Raw genomic sequence first — 14,821 nt, 5'->3', positions numbered from 1 at the left:
TACTTTGTCAAGTTCTGATTATGCCACATGGGGAATAGTGCAGAAAATGGCAATTAAAATTGCTGGGGCAGCAATGAAATGTGTTCTGACTGGGAAGGTGGGAGTCATGCCCTGGGGGGCTGGATGCTTGCCAAAATGCTACCGCAGCATGTTGCTCTACGTATGTGCAGTCATACAGGTTCTGAGCTTGCAGAACTTGTGTGACTGCAGAGAGTTCTCAAAGCAGTGTAGGAAAGGGAATTAAAATTTATCAGGGTTGAAGTGGAATATGTTCTCTGCAAAAAGTGGCATAAAAGTAGCCACTTTAAATTTTATTCCTCCCCCCCCAAAAAAAAAGTATAAGGAAGGCAAATATGACAGAAATTTATAAGATTAGTGATGGTGCACATGAACAGAAAGTCATGAAATAAAACTTATTGGCAAAACAGAAAGTCATGAAATAAAACTTATTGGCAAAATAATAATGAATGTTCAGAGAGTATAAATAACACATGGACCTCTTTCTATCATAGGAGCCAACTCCTTCACCCCCCAATAAAATAACTGAGGAGGCTGCCCCCCAAAAGCGTTGATAGGCATTGCCATTCAAATGGTGCTCATGCACTGTATCTTGTGAACGAGTACAGTGGTACCTCGGGTTACATACGTTTCAGGTTACAGTCTCTGCCAACCCAGAAATAGTACCTCGGGTTAAGAACTCTGCTTCAGGATGAGAACAGAAATTGTGCTCCGGTGGTGCGGCAGCAGCAGGAGGCCCCATTAGCTAAAGTGGTGCTTCAGGTTAAGAACAGTTTCAGGTTAAGAACGGACCTCCGGAATGAATTAAGTACTTAACCTGAGATACCACTGTATGTGGGGCAGGGCTTACCTGCCTCCCAAAAGGTACTCATGCTTGCCACAAAATGGCGCATAGGTCTATCAATGGCTACTAGTGATGGTAGCAAAATCTGGATCTTCCAATTCAGATGGCAGTATATCATAACACAAGCTGGAGAGAAATAGCGCAACAGTTTTCTCCACAATAATCTATTTGTGAACTTTCCAGAAGCATACAGATGGCCACAGTTGAAGCCTTAACATTTGGAAAAATGGATCTCCCATCTTCAGCCAAGAATGTAATTTGCACTTAAGCTCTTAGCCACTTAGCTTTTAGAAACTTGGTTAACACTCATGTTTAGGGTCGCCTGAGGCAGAAGACAAGATGCAGAAGCTGACCGGACTACTAGTTGAATGTTACTTCCACAATGTATCAGGATGGTGTTGTCTACCATACTTGAGGACAGCAGGCTGGCTTAAGAGGTGCAGGGCAGCACATAAAGCTCTAAGCAGACAACACCTCACTGCCACATGCACCCCCAGGACTTGGAGCCCAAGGTGCCCACCTGATTCCACCTAACAGTAGGGCTGGCCCTGCTCCAAGCTGTTTTCAAACACAACACAGTTTGTGACTTTTTACAGTATAGAAAACTTTATTGACCAATAGTAAAAATACATATGCCAAATTGCAGACATTTTTTTAAAAAAATCAGATGTGCCAATAAGAGAAAAATTGTTTTTCCACAGAGAATATTTACAACTTTGAAAGTCACTCTAGTTATTGGAAGAATAGTATGTTCTGAAAATAAGGAAATATCCAGTTAAACCACCAATAGTCTTTGTTAAAGGCAATAAGTTACAAAGTTGTAAAATGCAGACAACATAATACATTCAAAATTCAATACATTGTTATAACAGGAAACAATTTGATCCATCAGAACTATCTTCCTTATTCAGTTGCCATTTACATTTCTTTTCTATAATATAGTTTTACGTGGTGTCCAAGACAACCAAATGATGTTGCACAAAGTGGAATGTTGAAAAACAAAGAAACTGGGAGTGCTTTCTTTAAAAAAACACAAAACCACTTACAAAGACGGAGAGGTATAAAAACAAGTGAATGTTAGTGTCATAGATAAGAGCTCAGTTATAATCACCCTTGTCTCTGTTAGAACTACTTACCTAAGAGCGTAAAATGCAGTTGGGCTGAGTAGCCAACAATAATTTCTATAAGTCAGCAGGAATGGTAAAAAGTGCATCTGAACAAAGGCACAGTGCTTTGCTCTTTCCACTGAGCCAAATGTAATGTATATTCCTCACACTTACAATTCAGAATGAAAGGGGTGCTTACAGGACAGATTGAAAGGCTTCTCCCCCTTCCGGCATTATCCAACACTTGTTCTATTTAGAAATTCAACACTTGTTCTATTTTAAATTTTAAATTCAACAACATCAAGGCAGCTTTTTGTTTGGAATTGAGGAATGTGCAGTTAAAATAAACGAGCAGGTGCTGTGGAAGCAAGATGTAGAGAAGGCCACCTTCTTTAAAAGAGGATTAGACAAATTCATGGAGAAAATGTTGGAGGCACTGCACCTCTGAATACCACTTGCCAGGAATGACAAGTGCAGAGAGAGTACTAGTGAAGAAGTTGGGGCTTCCCACAGGCATGTGGTTGGCCATTGTGAGATCAGGATGCTAGACTAGATGGGCCTTTAGCCTGATCCAGCTACAGAACCTGAGCACACAAGGAAAATGACTAAGATGGACCAGCTACCTCCAGTTCAGTCAGAGGATTGGGGAAGGCATGGCAGGTTTAGCAAGGCAGGTTTAGCAACTCATCAGCAGTGGCTGAATAGGAGAAACAGATACTTTTTGTTTAAGGAGCAAAATATTACAGTGGCTTATTGGTGCTGGCTGCTGAGAAGCATTAAATTTATGGCTGCTTTGGCAACAGGGGTAACTGTAATCATAGACTCCTGACAACAGGTGAGGACTATTATCCCAAGATGGCTGCACACAAACAACTTAATTTATTTTGCTACCCAGAATTAGTGTATCACAAAACATTAGCTTTTACTAGACCCACAGCAGATTAGTCTTCAAAATGCAGTTTTCAAAGTCACATTATGTAACTATTGTAAACTGCACAGTGTATATCATTGTGGGGCAGGCTTTTGACTCATTTTTTATCATTATAACTGACTTGGAAAAGATGTAGGGCTCTACCACATTATGCCGTGCTTGGCATAAGGAGACACCACCCTGTGTAAAATCCAGGAAATATCATTCTAAAGTATTGGGGCATCTTCTGCAGCCTTTTAGCAAGGAAGCACAACTGCCCTACTCTACCTGTGAAAGGAACAAATTGTAAAGAAACATGAAGAGAGACTTGGCTGTGCTGCCTTCTGCTCTTTTATGAGAAGCGGCAAAGGGCAAGAGTAGTGCTACAACATCCAAATTGTTTGCCTTCTTTTGCTTGATTGCTATGCACGCAACCTAACTCGGTGCCGCAATACCTTAGTTACTAGGGCCATCCAGTCAAAAGGGCAAGGGGATTGGAAAGAATACAACATTCCTGAGCCACAGCAGGATTGGAGATACTGGAGCCTGCGGTCAGTTAAATTGAATGCAGAGGAAATACGATCCAGTGAAACTGCAAGTGACTTCAGCATCAAAGGGGAAATACCCAGGACAGTTTACCCAAGCCCTGCTAAGCACAATCACACCCTTTCCTTGATAAATGTGCTGCCCTTGTGCTTCAGAGCTGCACAAACATACACTCAGTATGTTTATTTATTGAATTTGTATACCACCCTTCATTCAAAGATCACAGGGTGGTTCACAACATAAAAATACAAACGAGAACACAAAATATGTAACAAAAACATACCAATAACCACCCACTTACACAAGCTTATTTAAAAGGCCATCCATTGCATGTTAATCAGCCCAAGGCCTGGCTATAGAAAAACATTTCACCTGGTGCCTAAAGAGATGCAATGAAGGCACCTTGGGGTGAGCAATCCATAAACAGGGAACTACAGTAGAAAAGGTCTGTTCTTGTGTTGCCACCCTCTGCACCTCTCATGGAAGGGGCACACAAAGAAAGTCCTAAAATGTTGATCGCAGGATCCGGGTCCTTGATATGCACCTTTCTAGACAAGCAGCAAACCCCAGCTGCTGCAATTCAACTGAATTTAAAGAGACAAGCTTGCTATTTCCAGTCTTCTACAGGATATCCTACCAGTTTCTTCCTAAACAAGTGAAAGCAAGCTTTGCTGTAGGACTACTGGATGTTTTTTATATCATTGCCAGGTAGGGACACGGCGCAGAAATCCCAAGGGCTGGTGGGAATAAGCTTAAAGTACCAGGGTTGGGAGCCATTAAAGTTGTCTGAATGGTCTTTACTGCCTTGACCCAGAATATCTAAGCAGCCCAGGGCCTGTTTCACAGCTCTGGAATAAGTGCTATATTATTGAGAAAGCTGCAACTATATCAGGTAGAACCAGACAGATTTGGTTTTTGTAGATTCTACCTGTAGACTAGAATAGTAGAAAGTGCTTGTTTTAATCAGTTGATGCTTCAAAGCTGATTTATCAATAAATGATCAATAAATGGACTCAGAAATCAGAAAAAACTGATGTTTAAAAATGCAAAGATCAGGACTGAATGATTTCTAGCAAAGAAACACACAGTTCTCCCATTTTCCAAGCTAATAGAAAACAAAAAAATATTTATAGAAGGTTACAGCTCAGATCTTCAAAACTACAAAAGGCTAGGAAATTAGCTTCATAGGTACTGTGGTCTATTTGTTCTCTCAAGGGTCTATTCTGATAGGGGAAAAGAAAGGGAAGGGAATGGGGTTCAATGCCCAATTTATGCAGAATCTCACTTTATAAAATATAAGCTACTATTAGATTGTGCTCAAGCCTCAGATTTGAAAGGTACCACCCTGAGTAGAAATACTGAGGTTAAGTAAATTCCCAGGTTATTGCCTGTAATATCTAAACAGCGGTTGGCTTCACCACTCCCCACCTTACCTTACTTGAGCATAATGACAATAATAATAATGAAGGGTAGGAGACAGGTATATAACAAAGCATCCTGTCATGTAAAAGAAACAATTGATCTGTGCTATACTTGTATAAAAGTAGCTACTTTCAAAACTGGTTTTGATTCAAGAGTCCCTTTCCATTTCAGTGTTTAGACCATAACATAAAATATTACTACTGGCCCAAAAATTTATGAGGCACTGCACCTAAGATTTTTTTTTTTACAAAAATAGCTTGTCTACCAGACCCAATACAAATACCTGCACAGAAGCATCTGCACCAGTGACCACCCAGTATTATTACAATACAGTTGTAATTCATAAAGACAGTTGCACAGCTTGGGCAGAGGCAAAAGCAGGGCCCCTACTACGTTTCTCAGCAGCATCCCATGGGCTGTTGGACCACAGAAATCAAAAGTGGATGTACATGTGTACTTGCCAGATGTGATAATAAGAAAGGGGCATTTGAGAAATCCCCAATTTCAGAAAAGAACCCCTCCCCCCCCAAATAAGACAAATGAAAAATTCAACCCCACCAAAAACCAAAATAGGAAGATACCTTGGCAAGTTCCATGGGGTGCTTCTGAGGGAGATGTAGTGTCCACTGGCACCATACTAGAGAACCTAGGCTAAGGGTTTCTCTGGCCTGCAGGTCAGAGCTGGCTGATAAGAGCAGCAAAGGCAGACACTTCAGCCACAGGTGCTCAAGTCACTGCTTGTACTTTGCAGCTTAAGCCAATTCTCCAAGAATGGGACCGTGGTGTTATTCTCACATGGTGCATCAGATTTCCCCTGCCCCTGTCTGACCCACCTATTTATGATACAGTAAATAGCACTGCTAGAAGTAGGTGGTAGTTTTATAACACAGCTCAAGATACCTTCCATCTCCACTACTGCAATGCAGTTTGACATGAAGGTCATAAAAAGCAGTACTTACTTATTCATCATCTTTTTCACATCAAACTTACTGCTAGCTAGGACATGTCCAAAGTTTGAAGAGGAAGCTGTTGCTAGGCCCCTCACAATGCAATTTTAGTTTTACCTGAAGTGCGACCAAGGAGGATATTGTGGCACCTCCTTGCAAAGCAGAGCGCAACAGTCATTTCCAGTGTAACACAGATTCCATCCATGAGCTGAAATGACTCACGTAGCAATTTCTCCTTTTTAAGCATTTGAACTGTGACCAGACTCCTGAGCTTTCCTTGAATCTGAAGAGGAATGGGCAAACAAGACTGACCCCTTGGGACTGCCTGGCTGGGAAACATCAAGGTGCGGATGACCAACTTGGAGGGGAAGGGATTCAATCAGATCACTTCTAGGAGTTGTCCTGTTATATGCATACAAAAGACAGAAAGAAAAAACATATTTTTTAAAACACAAGAGATCCTATGAACTACTCGGAGAATGATGTTACTAGGCAGCCTATATAACTGCTGTAAATCAGGGATGGGGAATCTATGGCGTTCTAGTTGTTGGTGTACTAAAACTCCCATCATCTCTGACCATTGGACATGTTGGGTCGGGCTGATGGGAGATGGAGTCCAGCAACATCTGAAGGGCCACAGTTTCCCCATCCCTGCTGCAAACAAAACAAACACTCAAGTTTAAAAAATGGGTCACATACTTGACAGGAATTATTAGACATGCAGTTTTCAACTAAAACTTTTGGGTAGCAGGGATGGAAAAAGCCTTTAGTAGAAAACCTGCTATCACTCAGAACTAACAACATAGGCTACATTTGTCTTTGAATCAGGCATCAGGATCAGTGTTAGAAATTGAGAAATGAAAGCTAGGAGCAAAATGGTACCTTAAACCTAGGTTATGGGAGCAACAATGGAATGTTTTTTAAAAAGTGTGCCTACACAAAATACAAAGCTGAAAATGGATGAACTGCAGCTAAAATACTATGTCCATTTTTCACATGGTCTAGTCCTTCCCCTGCCCACCTCCCTAATATTCTTCAGAGGGTCTCTTCTCCAGTCTTCAGAGAGGGGGAAGGGGAAGGCAGAAAAAGGTCCTCCTTTCCTTCCACTCTGCAGTTTTAATCTGAAATCTTAGGCGCAGTACTGCGCCCAGGGCTCAGAAACTGCTTGCACTAATGAAATTCCCTGTCACATAATGCACCTAGAACAATGGGAGTTTCAAACACTGATCAGGATTCTTACAGTATAACCCAGCAAACTCCAGATCCTGGTTCAGTGCCAAGAGCATGGGACCTTTGTCTTTGCTACATGATTGGCTACATTGTTATGAAAGGCTTAATGAAAATAGAATATTTGGGTATCAAGATGGACCAAATCACCACTTTAGCTTCATTAAAGTAAAATAACATTTGTTTTCATAATTTATCAGTGTGCACTGAATTTTTACAATATTTATGCTGTTTTGTGGGAGTTGAGTCTTTTTATGGATGTATTACTGAAATGTAAGGACACTGAGCCACCTTGTGCAAACCTAAGTCAGGTCTCCCAGATCCAATCCAACAGGAGTGCACAGGCTCCCACACTGGTTCAGAGTCTTTGTCGCAGCACTTCATCCAACTGGGCCCTTGATTTTCTCCTGAACTGCTTAGAGGTCTCACGGCTAATATCTTATACTTTGGCTTGTCTCCTCTTAAATTCTAGCAAAGTATCTGAACAATTACGCCTTGCATTCTATATTCAGGTGTTCAGAGGTGTGGTGTCTAAGACAATGTAGCTACTTTTGCTTAAAGATTGGTTTAGGTGTCCACTCCAGTGCAGATAATGCAGCTCCATGGGATAAAAAGCTTTGTTTGCAAGATTTATTTTCCATTTCCTGCTATTTTAAAGTAAAATGCAGTATTTTTCTCTTCTGATGGTAGTAACAACTAGCATGCAATAGCTAAAAACACATAAAATTAAGGGAAAGGCAATTACCTTCCTTCGACCATTCTTTTCATGCTTTCAGATAAGCTGGCAATATCCTGTGTGTTGTCTGCCTTCCCTCTCTTTTCTAGCTGTTCCAAAGCCACTTTAGGGCTAGGTAACATGTGCAGTGCACTTTGTTCGCTGCAGGCAAACTCTTCCTCTTTCACTTTCTGGCTGACCGTTCCATCTGCTTCCATCTCTCTCTCAGATGTTTCAGGACAGCTTTTGATCTCAGTGAACGTGTCTTGGCTTAAGTAATCATGGTTTGCGATGGCCATGGCAGAAGTTCCGTGATTGGTTGTGACAGCTGTACTGGTCCCCATTGACTTTGAAATCACCTTCAGTTTGTGAGAGCTGGATTTGTAGTGCTTCTTTTTGTGCTTCGCTTTAGAGTTGTGCTTCAAGAAAAATTCACATGACTCTTGCAATACTCTTCGGCTTTCACTGATTGGACTGATTGGGAGAAGACAATACATGGTGATTACAACCCTCCTCCGTAAGTATTTAGATGTGCTAATTGCATTCAGATGAGCAAACATCTTGCTGAAGTCATTGTCAAAACTGCCAATTTTAAGATGTGGCAGACTGCTCTCTTAACTCATTTTTTACTTTCTTTCATAGAATTCTAGAACTGGAAGGGACCCAATGGATCATCTGGTCCAACCCTCTGCAATGCAGGAATTACAGCTAAAGAATCCCTGCCAGATGAATATTCAGCCTCTGTTTAACAACCTCCAATAAATGAGAGTCCACCACCTTCTATGGTAGCCTGTTCCATTGTCAAACACCTCTTACTGTCAGAAAGGTCTTCCTAATGTTTAATCAGAATCTCCTTTCTGGTAATTTGAATCCATTAGTTTGGGTCCTACCTACCCTCTGGAGCAGGGGAAAACAAGCTTGCTCCATCATCCATGTGACGCCCTTCAAATATTTCAAGCTGGCTATCATATAAGCTCTGCTTTCTCCAGACTAAACGTATCTAACTCCCTCAACTGCTTCTCATAAGGATTGGTTTCCAGACCTTTTATCACCTTAGTAGCCTTCCCTCTGCACATGTTCCAGCTTGTCAATATCCATCTTAAAACTGTGATGCCCAGAACTGGACACAGTAGTCCAAGCTGTGGTCTGACCAAGGAAGAACAGAGTGGTAATGATTATTTCCCTTGTCTGGACACTATCTTTCTGTTGATGCAGTCTAGAATTGCAATAGCTTTTTTTGCTGCTGCATCACGCTGTTGACTCATGTTGATTTTCTGGTCTACTAAGACCCCTAGGTCCTTCTCAAAGCCAGATGCCCCTCCACTTATATTTATATGGAGCAAGTCTATAAACTATTTATTGCTCCACTCCCATCTTTACAAAGGGGTGGAAATATCTTTTCTAGTGCACAAGATCATGCTACAGTCGTTTTAAGAGCTACTGCATTTTTTTCAAATGTTTTCATTACAAGAAGGAACTTGAGGGTGCATGATTTGCTCCAGGACATTGAGCAAGTTAACTGCCAAGTTGGCACCACAGGCACATGTTCAATATTCTATGCAAGTAGCATTGGAGCCACAATCCTGCAAGTACAAGAAACTTAGTTCTCCCTTAATTCTTACTTACTCAGCCACCCTCTTGGTACAGAAAACACACAACTTTATCAGACACTAGGTCTGTAGGGAAGTTTTCTCCACCTGTATTTTATCTTTATCCATGTCTTCATCTCTTTGCCCTTCAATAGCTTCCCTAGTGAATCAAATGAAAGATCCATCTGGTTCTACACCATGTTACTTATGGAGGCAGGCAGATATTTTTGTTTATTTTATTTATTGAATTTATATACTGCCCCATACACGAAGGTTTCAGGGCAGTTCACAGAACCTGTGAAAAGCTCACAAGAGGGACATCAGGGCAACAGCCTCCCTCGCAACTAGTATTCAAAACAATATGATCATGATTAACATGCAATATTATCATGATTAACATGCTCCCATCATCCCTAGCTAGCAGGACCAGTGGTCAGGGATGATAAGAATTGTAGTCCAAAACCAGTTGGAGACCCAGGTTTGGGAAACTCTGCTCTACACTTTTGGCCCACTCTGCTCCTTAGTCTTCACTCTTATTGCCTGCCCTCACCACAGAATCCCAAGTTGCCTGAAACTGGCTTTTCACTTTCCTCACATAATCTGTATCTTTTGCCAAAATTGTAGCCATTAATGCATTAAACTATTGGAATATTCATCAAATCACAGCAACTCACTGAGTGGCCAGAAATGGTGCTCCAGGTTTCATATTACTGCATAATATGGTTGTACATGCAAGCAATAGAAGTTTTTAGTGTAAAAAAGTGCAATATTTACCTTAAAGTAACAACACTCTGGATGTGGGTAAATAAATCTGACTACCTGGGACAAACTAGCAGGGTAATAATAAGGGGCTGTATTTTGGTAGAGAGCATCACTTTACTAAGACACACATATGAAATAGCTATACAGTAATGGAAAAAGAAGCAATATGGAAAGGAATATACATCTTCATTGGAAAGGAATGTGGGCTGAAGGAGTTGAAGATAATTGCTTGCAAATCTTGACTAAAGAAATTTAAAGAAATACAGAAATCTAAAAGCCATATTAAGAATTTAGGATGCAAAGGAGAGTAATGGAAAAAAGTATTCCCAAGGGAACTTACACATAGCCTACATAAAACTGTTCAAAATATACTCCAGAAGAATTTAAACTGAAGAACAGACCACTCTGTGGGAGCTTAGAGAAAATATTATTCTCAAATTCTCCTCTTCCTGAGATCAATCTCCAAATAATTATGCAATGCCAAGCATCAAGAAAGACTGTATAAAAATATGGCATAGCATTAAAACATTCATTCTAATAATACAGGCTGTGAGAAAGCAGATACAAAATTTGACCAAGTCAGACCCCTGCTGCTCAGGATTAAACTGCTCAGTCTCTTTTGCAAAAGGAGAAAAAATGGCCAGTTTACCAAGGAAGATTTGGTTTGGGAGGAAATTCAGCATCTGGCTAACTACAGCTTTAAAAAATCCCCCGTGCGAGGGCACTTCTAGACCTTGCAGATGGTATTGCCCATAAGTTCCAATTCACTGCAGGTTCACATGTGAGGGAGGGAGGCAGGGAGGCGGCACTTAAACAATGACGACAACAGGAAGTTCAGCATCAAAGATGAGAGACCACATGTTTTCGGGGGTGGGGATTTTTTTAAAATGACCTGCAATCCTATGAATAAAGTCAGGAAGCAACCCAAGATGAATACTGTCTTTCTCTCTCTCTCTCTCTCTCTCTCTCTCTCTCTCTCTCTCTCTCTCACACACACACACACACACACACACACACATTTTTAAAACACACCAATTAACAGTGCCCATTAATTTTATCTTGTTGTTTTTAAAATAAATATTACCACAAAAAATGTGTCTTACTCTCTTTTGCGATTCCTGTTGAAGAAACTTGCCCATTCTGAGCAAGTCTTCTTGCTTCCCACCCAGAAAACTGGAGAGATGCCAACAATTAAAGTCATAAGGTATTTCATCAGAAACAAAATTATTTCTGGCCTTGCCAATATCTTGACCTGGAAAACAATAACCATTCATTAAAAATACAATAGAAAAATGGTTTTCTGACCCTATACTTCAAAGCAGAAAATGAATAGTGATATAGAAGTTTGCAGTTTTATATCAACTAAGCTGCACTCAGGCTTAAACAGCTTTAAGAAAATGAGAATACTGTACCTATGCTACACACTTAAAATAGCTTAATCACAATATGTTGTCATCGAAACTCCAGTAAATGAAATGCTGCAAGTGTAAGCAGGGATAATATGATGCTATGACACAGTACTGAATGGTGTGATTTTAATTTATTTAGAAAATGACACAAAAATAAGAAACAAGCCTCAGGGTAGGGAACCTCCAGTCTGTAGCCAACTTTGGCCTGCCAAGGGTCCCAGTTCGGCTTGTTAGGCACTTTCTGGCAAAGTACCCACACCTGCCATATTTGTGGGGCCAGTGCCTGCATTGTTCAAAGGAACAATGGTGAGCTTAAAGTGAGCTCCCCACTGTTCTTTTGCTGGAGCAAGGTGTGCTCTCCCTGCCCAGTAGTTGGTGGGGATTGGAAGTTTGCCTTGCTCCAGGATCATGATGGGGTTTGCATTGAAATCCCTGCTAGAATGGAGGGAAAATGTACTAATAAGAGAAAAAACACAACACGTTAGAATTAAGTTACTCCAGCATCAAAAAACTACAATTCCAGAAATCCCTTAGAAGCCTGAAGAAACTTCTTTAGAACTTGCCTGTGTTCTTAAATGTTGAAGACAGATAAAGTCACAAAAAATGTGGCCACCGCAGTATAGAAGGGAGAGATGCATAAAAGTGTAACTAATTCTTCTAAAGTGCTCAGTACTAACCAATTTCTTTAGTGATACTCTGTACAGTAACACAGTTGTGTCATCTGAGTACACAGGAAAGACGATGGAACTGATGGGCTGAAGTTAATTAGAGGTGGCAGGATTTTCAGAGTGCCTTGGGGGTATGTACCAGTGTCTTTTCTGCTGTTCGCTGCAAAATTAATCCACTCTTGTGAAGAACAGGCTCAAAAAAGGGCAATGATATTTAACTCAAGAGCTAACTTGTCTGTCTTACCTAGTGCTCAGATTTTTATTTTGTATTAGCTTGGCCAATTTCGGTCTCTCCATTACCACCCTGGCCCATTTTTATTAGCTTGAGGATCATTAACTAGCTGATGCCAGAAATATTATTTTGAGTAAATACCATAGCTATTTTTAAAAGCTTGGACCAAGCTGAATGTAATAAAGTAATACCACTAAAAAGGAAATGCTCTGCTATAAGTATTTTTGCTTAAATAATCCTTATATTGGAATAAATGCAGTATGCATCTAGGTTGGGATAGTCTAAGTGGTCCCTCTTGATGTTGGGGACTACAGCTTCCATAATCCCTGACCATTGGGATGTGCTGCCTGGGGCTGATGGAAGTTCACATCTGGAGGGAACTACATAAGCAGCCAAAATGAATTAACATTTCCCTAGTTATAAGTAGATCAGAGGTTGCTATCTACAAATATAAACTTCTGTTTCCATTTTTTTCCATTTCTGAGCGACTTAAAACCTCACTTTAATATGCAATGTAGATAACTTTCCCATCTATTTTAGTGTGGGAATATGGTCATTTGTCCATAAGAGCATGGGCAAAAGTTTATTATTGCAAGGATCATTTCATAAGCTAAAAGCATCCTTGGAGCATGATCAACGCGTGGAGAGCTCATGCTGCCCGATGATTGGTCTACGTAGCATAGCATGATCAACTGCGTGGTCTGGTGTGAGAACATGAGACTAATGTATTGTATTGTCTTTTATCTGCTGACTGAGGCAAAGTTTTCTCCTTGAATTTGTATCTTTTCGTGGACACACAATAAAAGCTGTGCTCCAGCAGCTTCTAGAGAGAGCTGCGGCCAGACTTCTTCAACCCATCTTGGCGTGAGACTGATTATTTACGGATGGCGAGCAGGTTCTCGTCATTTTAGTGGGAAGAAAAGCATGTTTTAAGCAACAATATTAAAAATGACTCTTATCTTCAATATGAACAGATGGGTGTAAAATCTGAAGGATTATTGTCTAGCAGCATATTAGTTTTGCTGTTGTTTTTAGACAGTCTTTTTAAATTTTCTTCTTAGGAAATCATAGCTAGAAGTCACTAACATCTTCAAGGAGGGTTCTAAAGAGAAATTTATTCCATTGCTTTTTTCTCAGAGTTTATACTTTCTAGGACAATACTGATTGGAGGAAGACTGGATTCCACATTGAACACTAGGGTAGGACCACTCAGCGGCTTTAGTAGTTGCTGCTGTCAAATCCCCAGCATTGCATACATGTGCAGCAGCAGTAAGAGATACCAATATTCTTAATTATTGAGGTATAAATTGTGCAAGTATTTCACTCTTACCTGATAAGGGCAAGGTATATGGAACTTAACACAATGGTCATAAACCCAAGTGGTTTCCCAGATCTTCCTGTACACCTGCTCGTAGATATAACATCCCAAGAGCATCACTAAAGGTACCAGGTATAAGCCACTGAAGACACCGATTCGAATCATGAATTTCTTCAGCTTTTCTTGATTCCTGCCATCATTCTGTATAACTTGCCGCACGTGATTTAGAGAAATTATGCCTGCTAAGAGGAGAGACAATCCAACAAAAACACAAAGGCACAAAGGCAAAAGGACAAAGTATCTGGAAGCATCCAGGTCATAGAGGCCAACGAAACAAACACCGCTGATGTTGTCACCTTCCACTTTGTTCATGGCAAGAAGCATAATGGTGAGAAAGCCAGGCATGCCCCAGGCAATTGCATGGAACCACATTGCCTTTTGCTCAATAGCTTCACAGCTCCACTTTCGTCCGGCAGCTAGGAACCAAGTGACTGTGAGGATCACCCACCACACAGTTCCAGCCATGGTGAAAAAGTACAGAGCCATAAAAACAATTGTGCAGGCTTTGTTCTGAGAACCAAGAACAACTGTCTCTCCAAGCTGCAGTTTTTCATCTACCTTATTACAGGCAGTTCTGTTTCCCAGGACAAACCCAAGGAAGTATACCAGAGACACTATGCTGTAACAAACAGAATAGTATATTATTGGCCTCTCTGGATATCTGAACCGCTTAACATCAATCAAAAATGTTAGGAATGTGAACAGAGTCGCGCAAAGGCAAAAAATTGAAACAATCCCAATGAAGCTTTTGGCAACGTCTAGCTCATGATTATTGAAGTACATGTTGGGACAGGGGGGTGCACACTGATCAATTCCCAAAAACTTGTAGCCTTGGCCACCGGAGGTCTGCAGATGACGTGGACACCAAAATCCATAATCCCTTCTGGGCTGTCCTGGAGTCTTCTTAGTGTCATGAGATTTTGTAGCGAGAGAAGGAGTGACAGCAGCAGTTTCATCACAATCCTCCAACCTAGAAAGGAAAGAGAGAAAATGTAGAGGGACCACTCAGTGCTATTTGCCTAGAGGCTCAGAGCACATACTTCAGATG

General features: G+C 40.8%; 1 protein-coding gene across 5 annotated transcripts in view; it reads right to left on the bottom strand.

Moving 5' to 3' along the window:
* Positions 1-1,441: 1,441 nt before the first annotated feature.
* The window catches only part of FZD6 (frizzled class receptor 6), a 26,924-nt gene continuing 13,544 nt past the window's right edge, over positions 1,442-14,821 (bottom strand). For all 5 annotated transcript variants that reach the window (XM_079984308.1, XM_079984311.1, XM_079984309.1 and 2 more), the window contains exons 4-7: positions 13,726-14,743; positions 11,190-11,338; positions 7,766-8,209; positions 1,442-6,195 (exon numbers count right to left, since the gene is read on the bottom strand). In XM_079984308.1, coding sequence (XP_079840434.1) covers positions 6,033-6,195; positions 7,766-8,209; positions 11,190-11,338; positions 13,726-14,743 — 1,774 coding nt within the window. In that variant the 3' untranslated portion in view covers positions 1,442-6,032. The remainder of the gene's footprint in view (positions 6,196-7,765; positions 8,210-11,189; positions 11,339-13,725; positions 14,744-14,821) is intronic.

Source organism: Podarcis cretensis (assembly GCF_951804945.1).
Source record: "Podarcis cretensis genome assembly, chromosome: 7".
In the NCBI taxonomy this organism is placed as follows: domain Eukaryota; kingdom Metazoa; phylum Chordata; class Lepidosauria; order Squamata; family Lacertidae; genus Podarcis; species Podarcis cretensis.
This window is presented reverse-complemented; position numbering and strand designations above follow the sequence as displayed.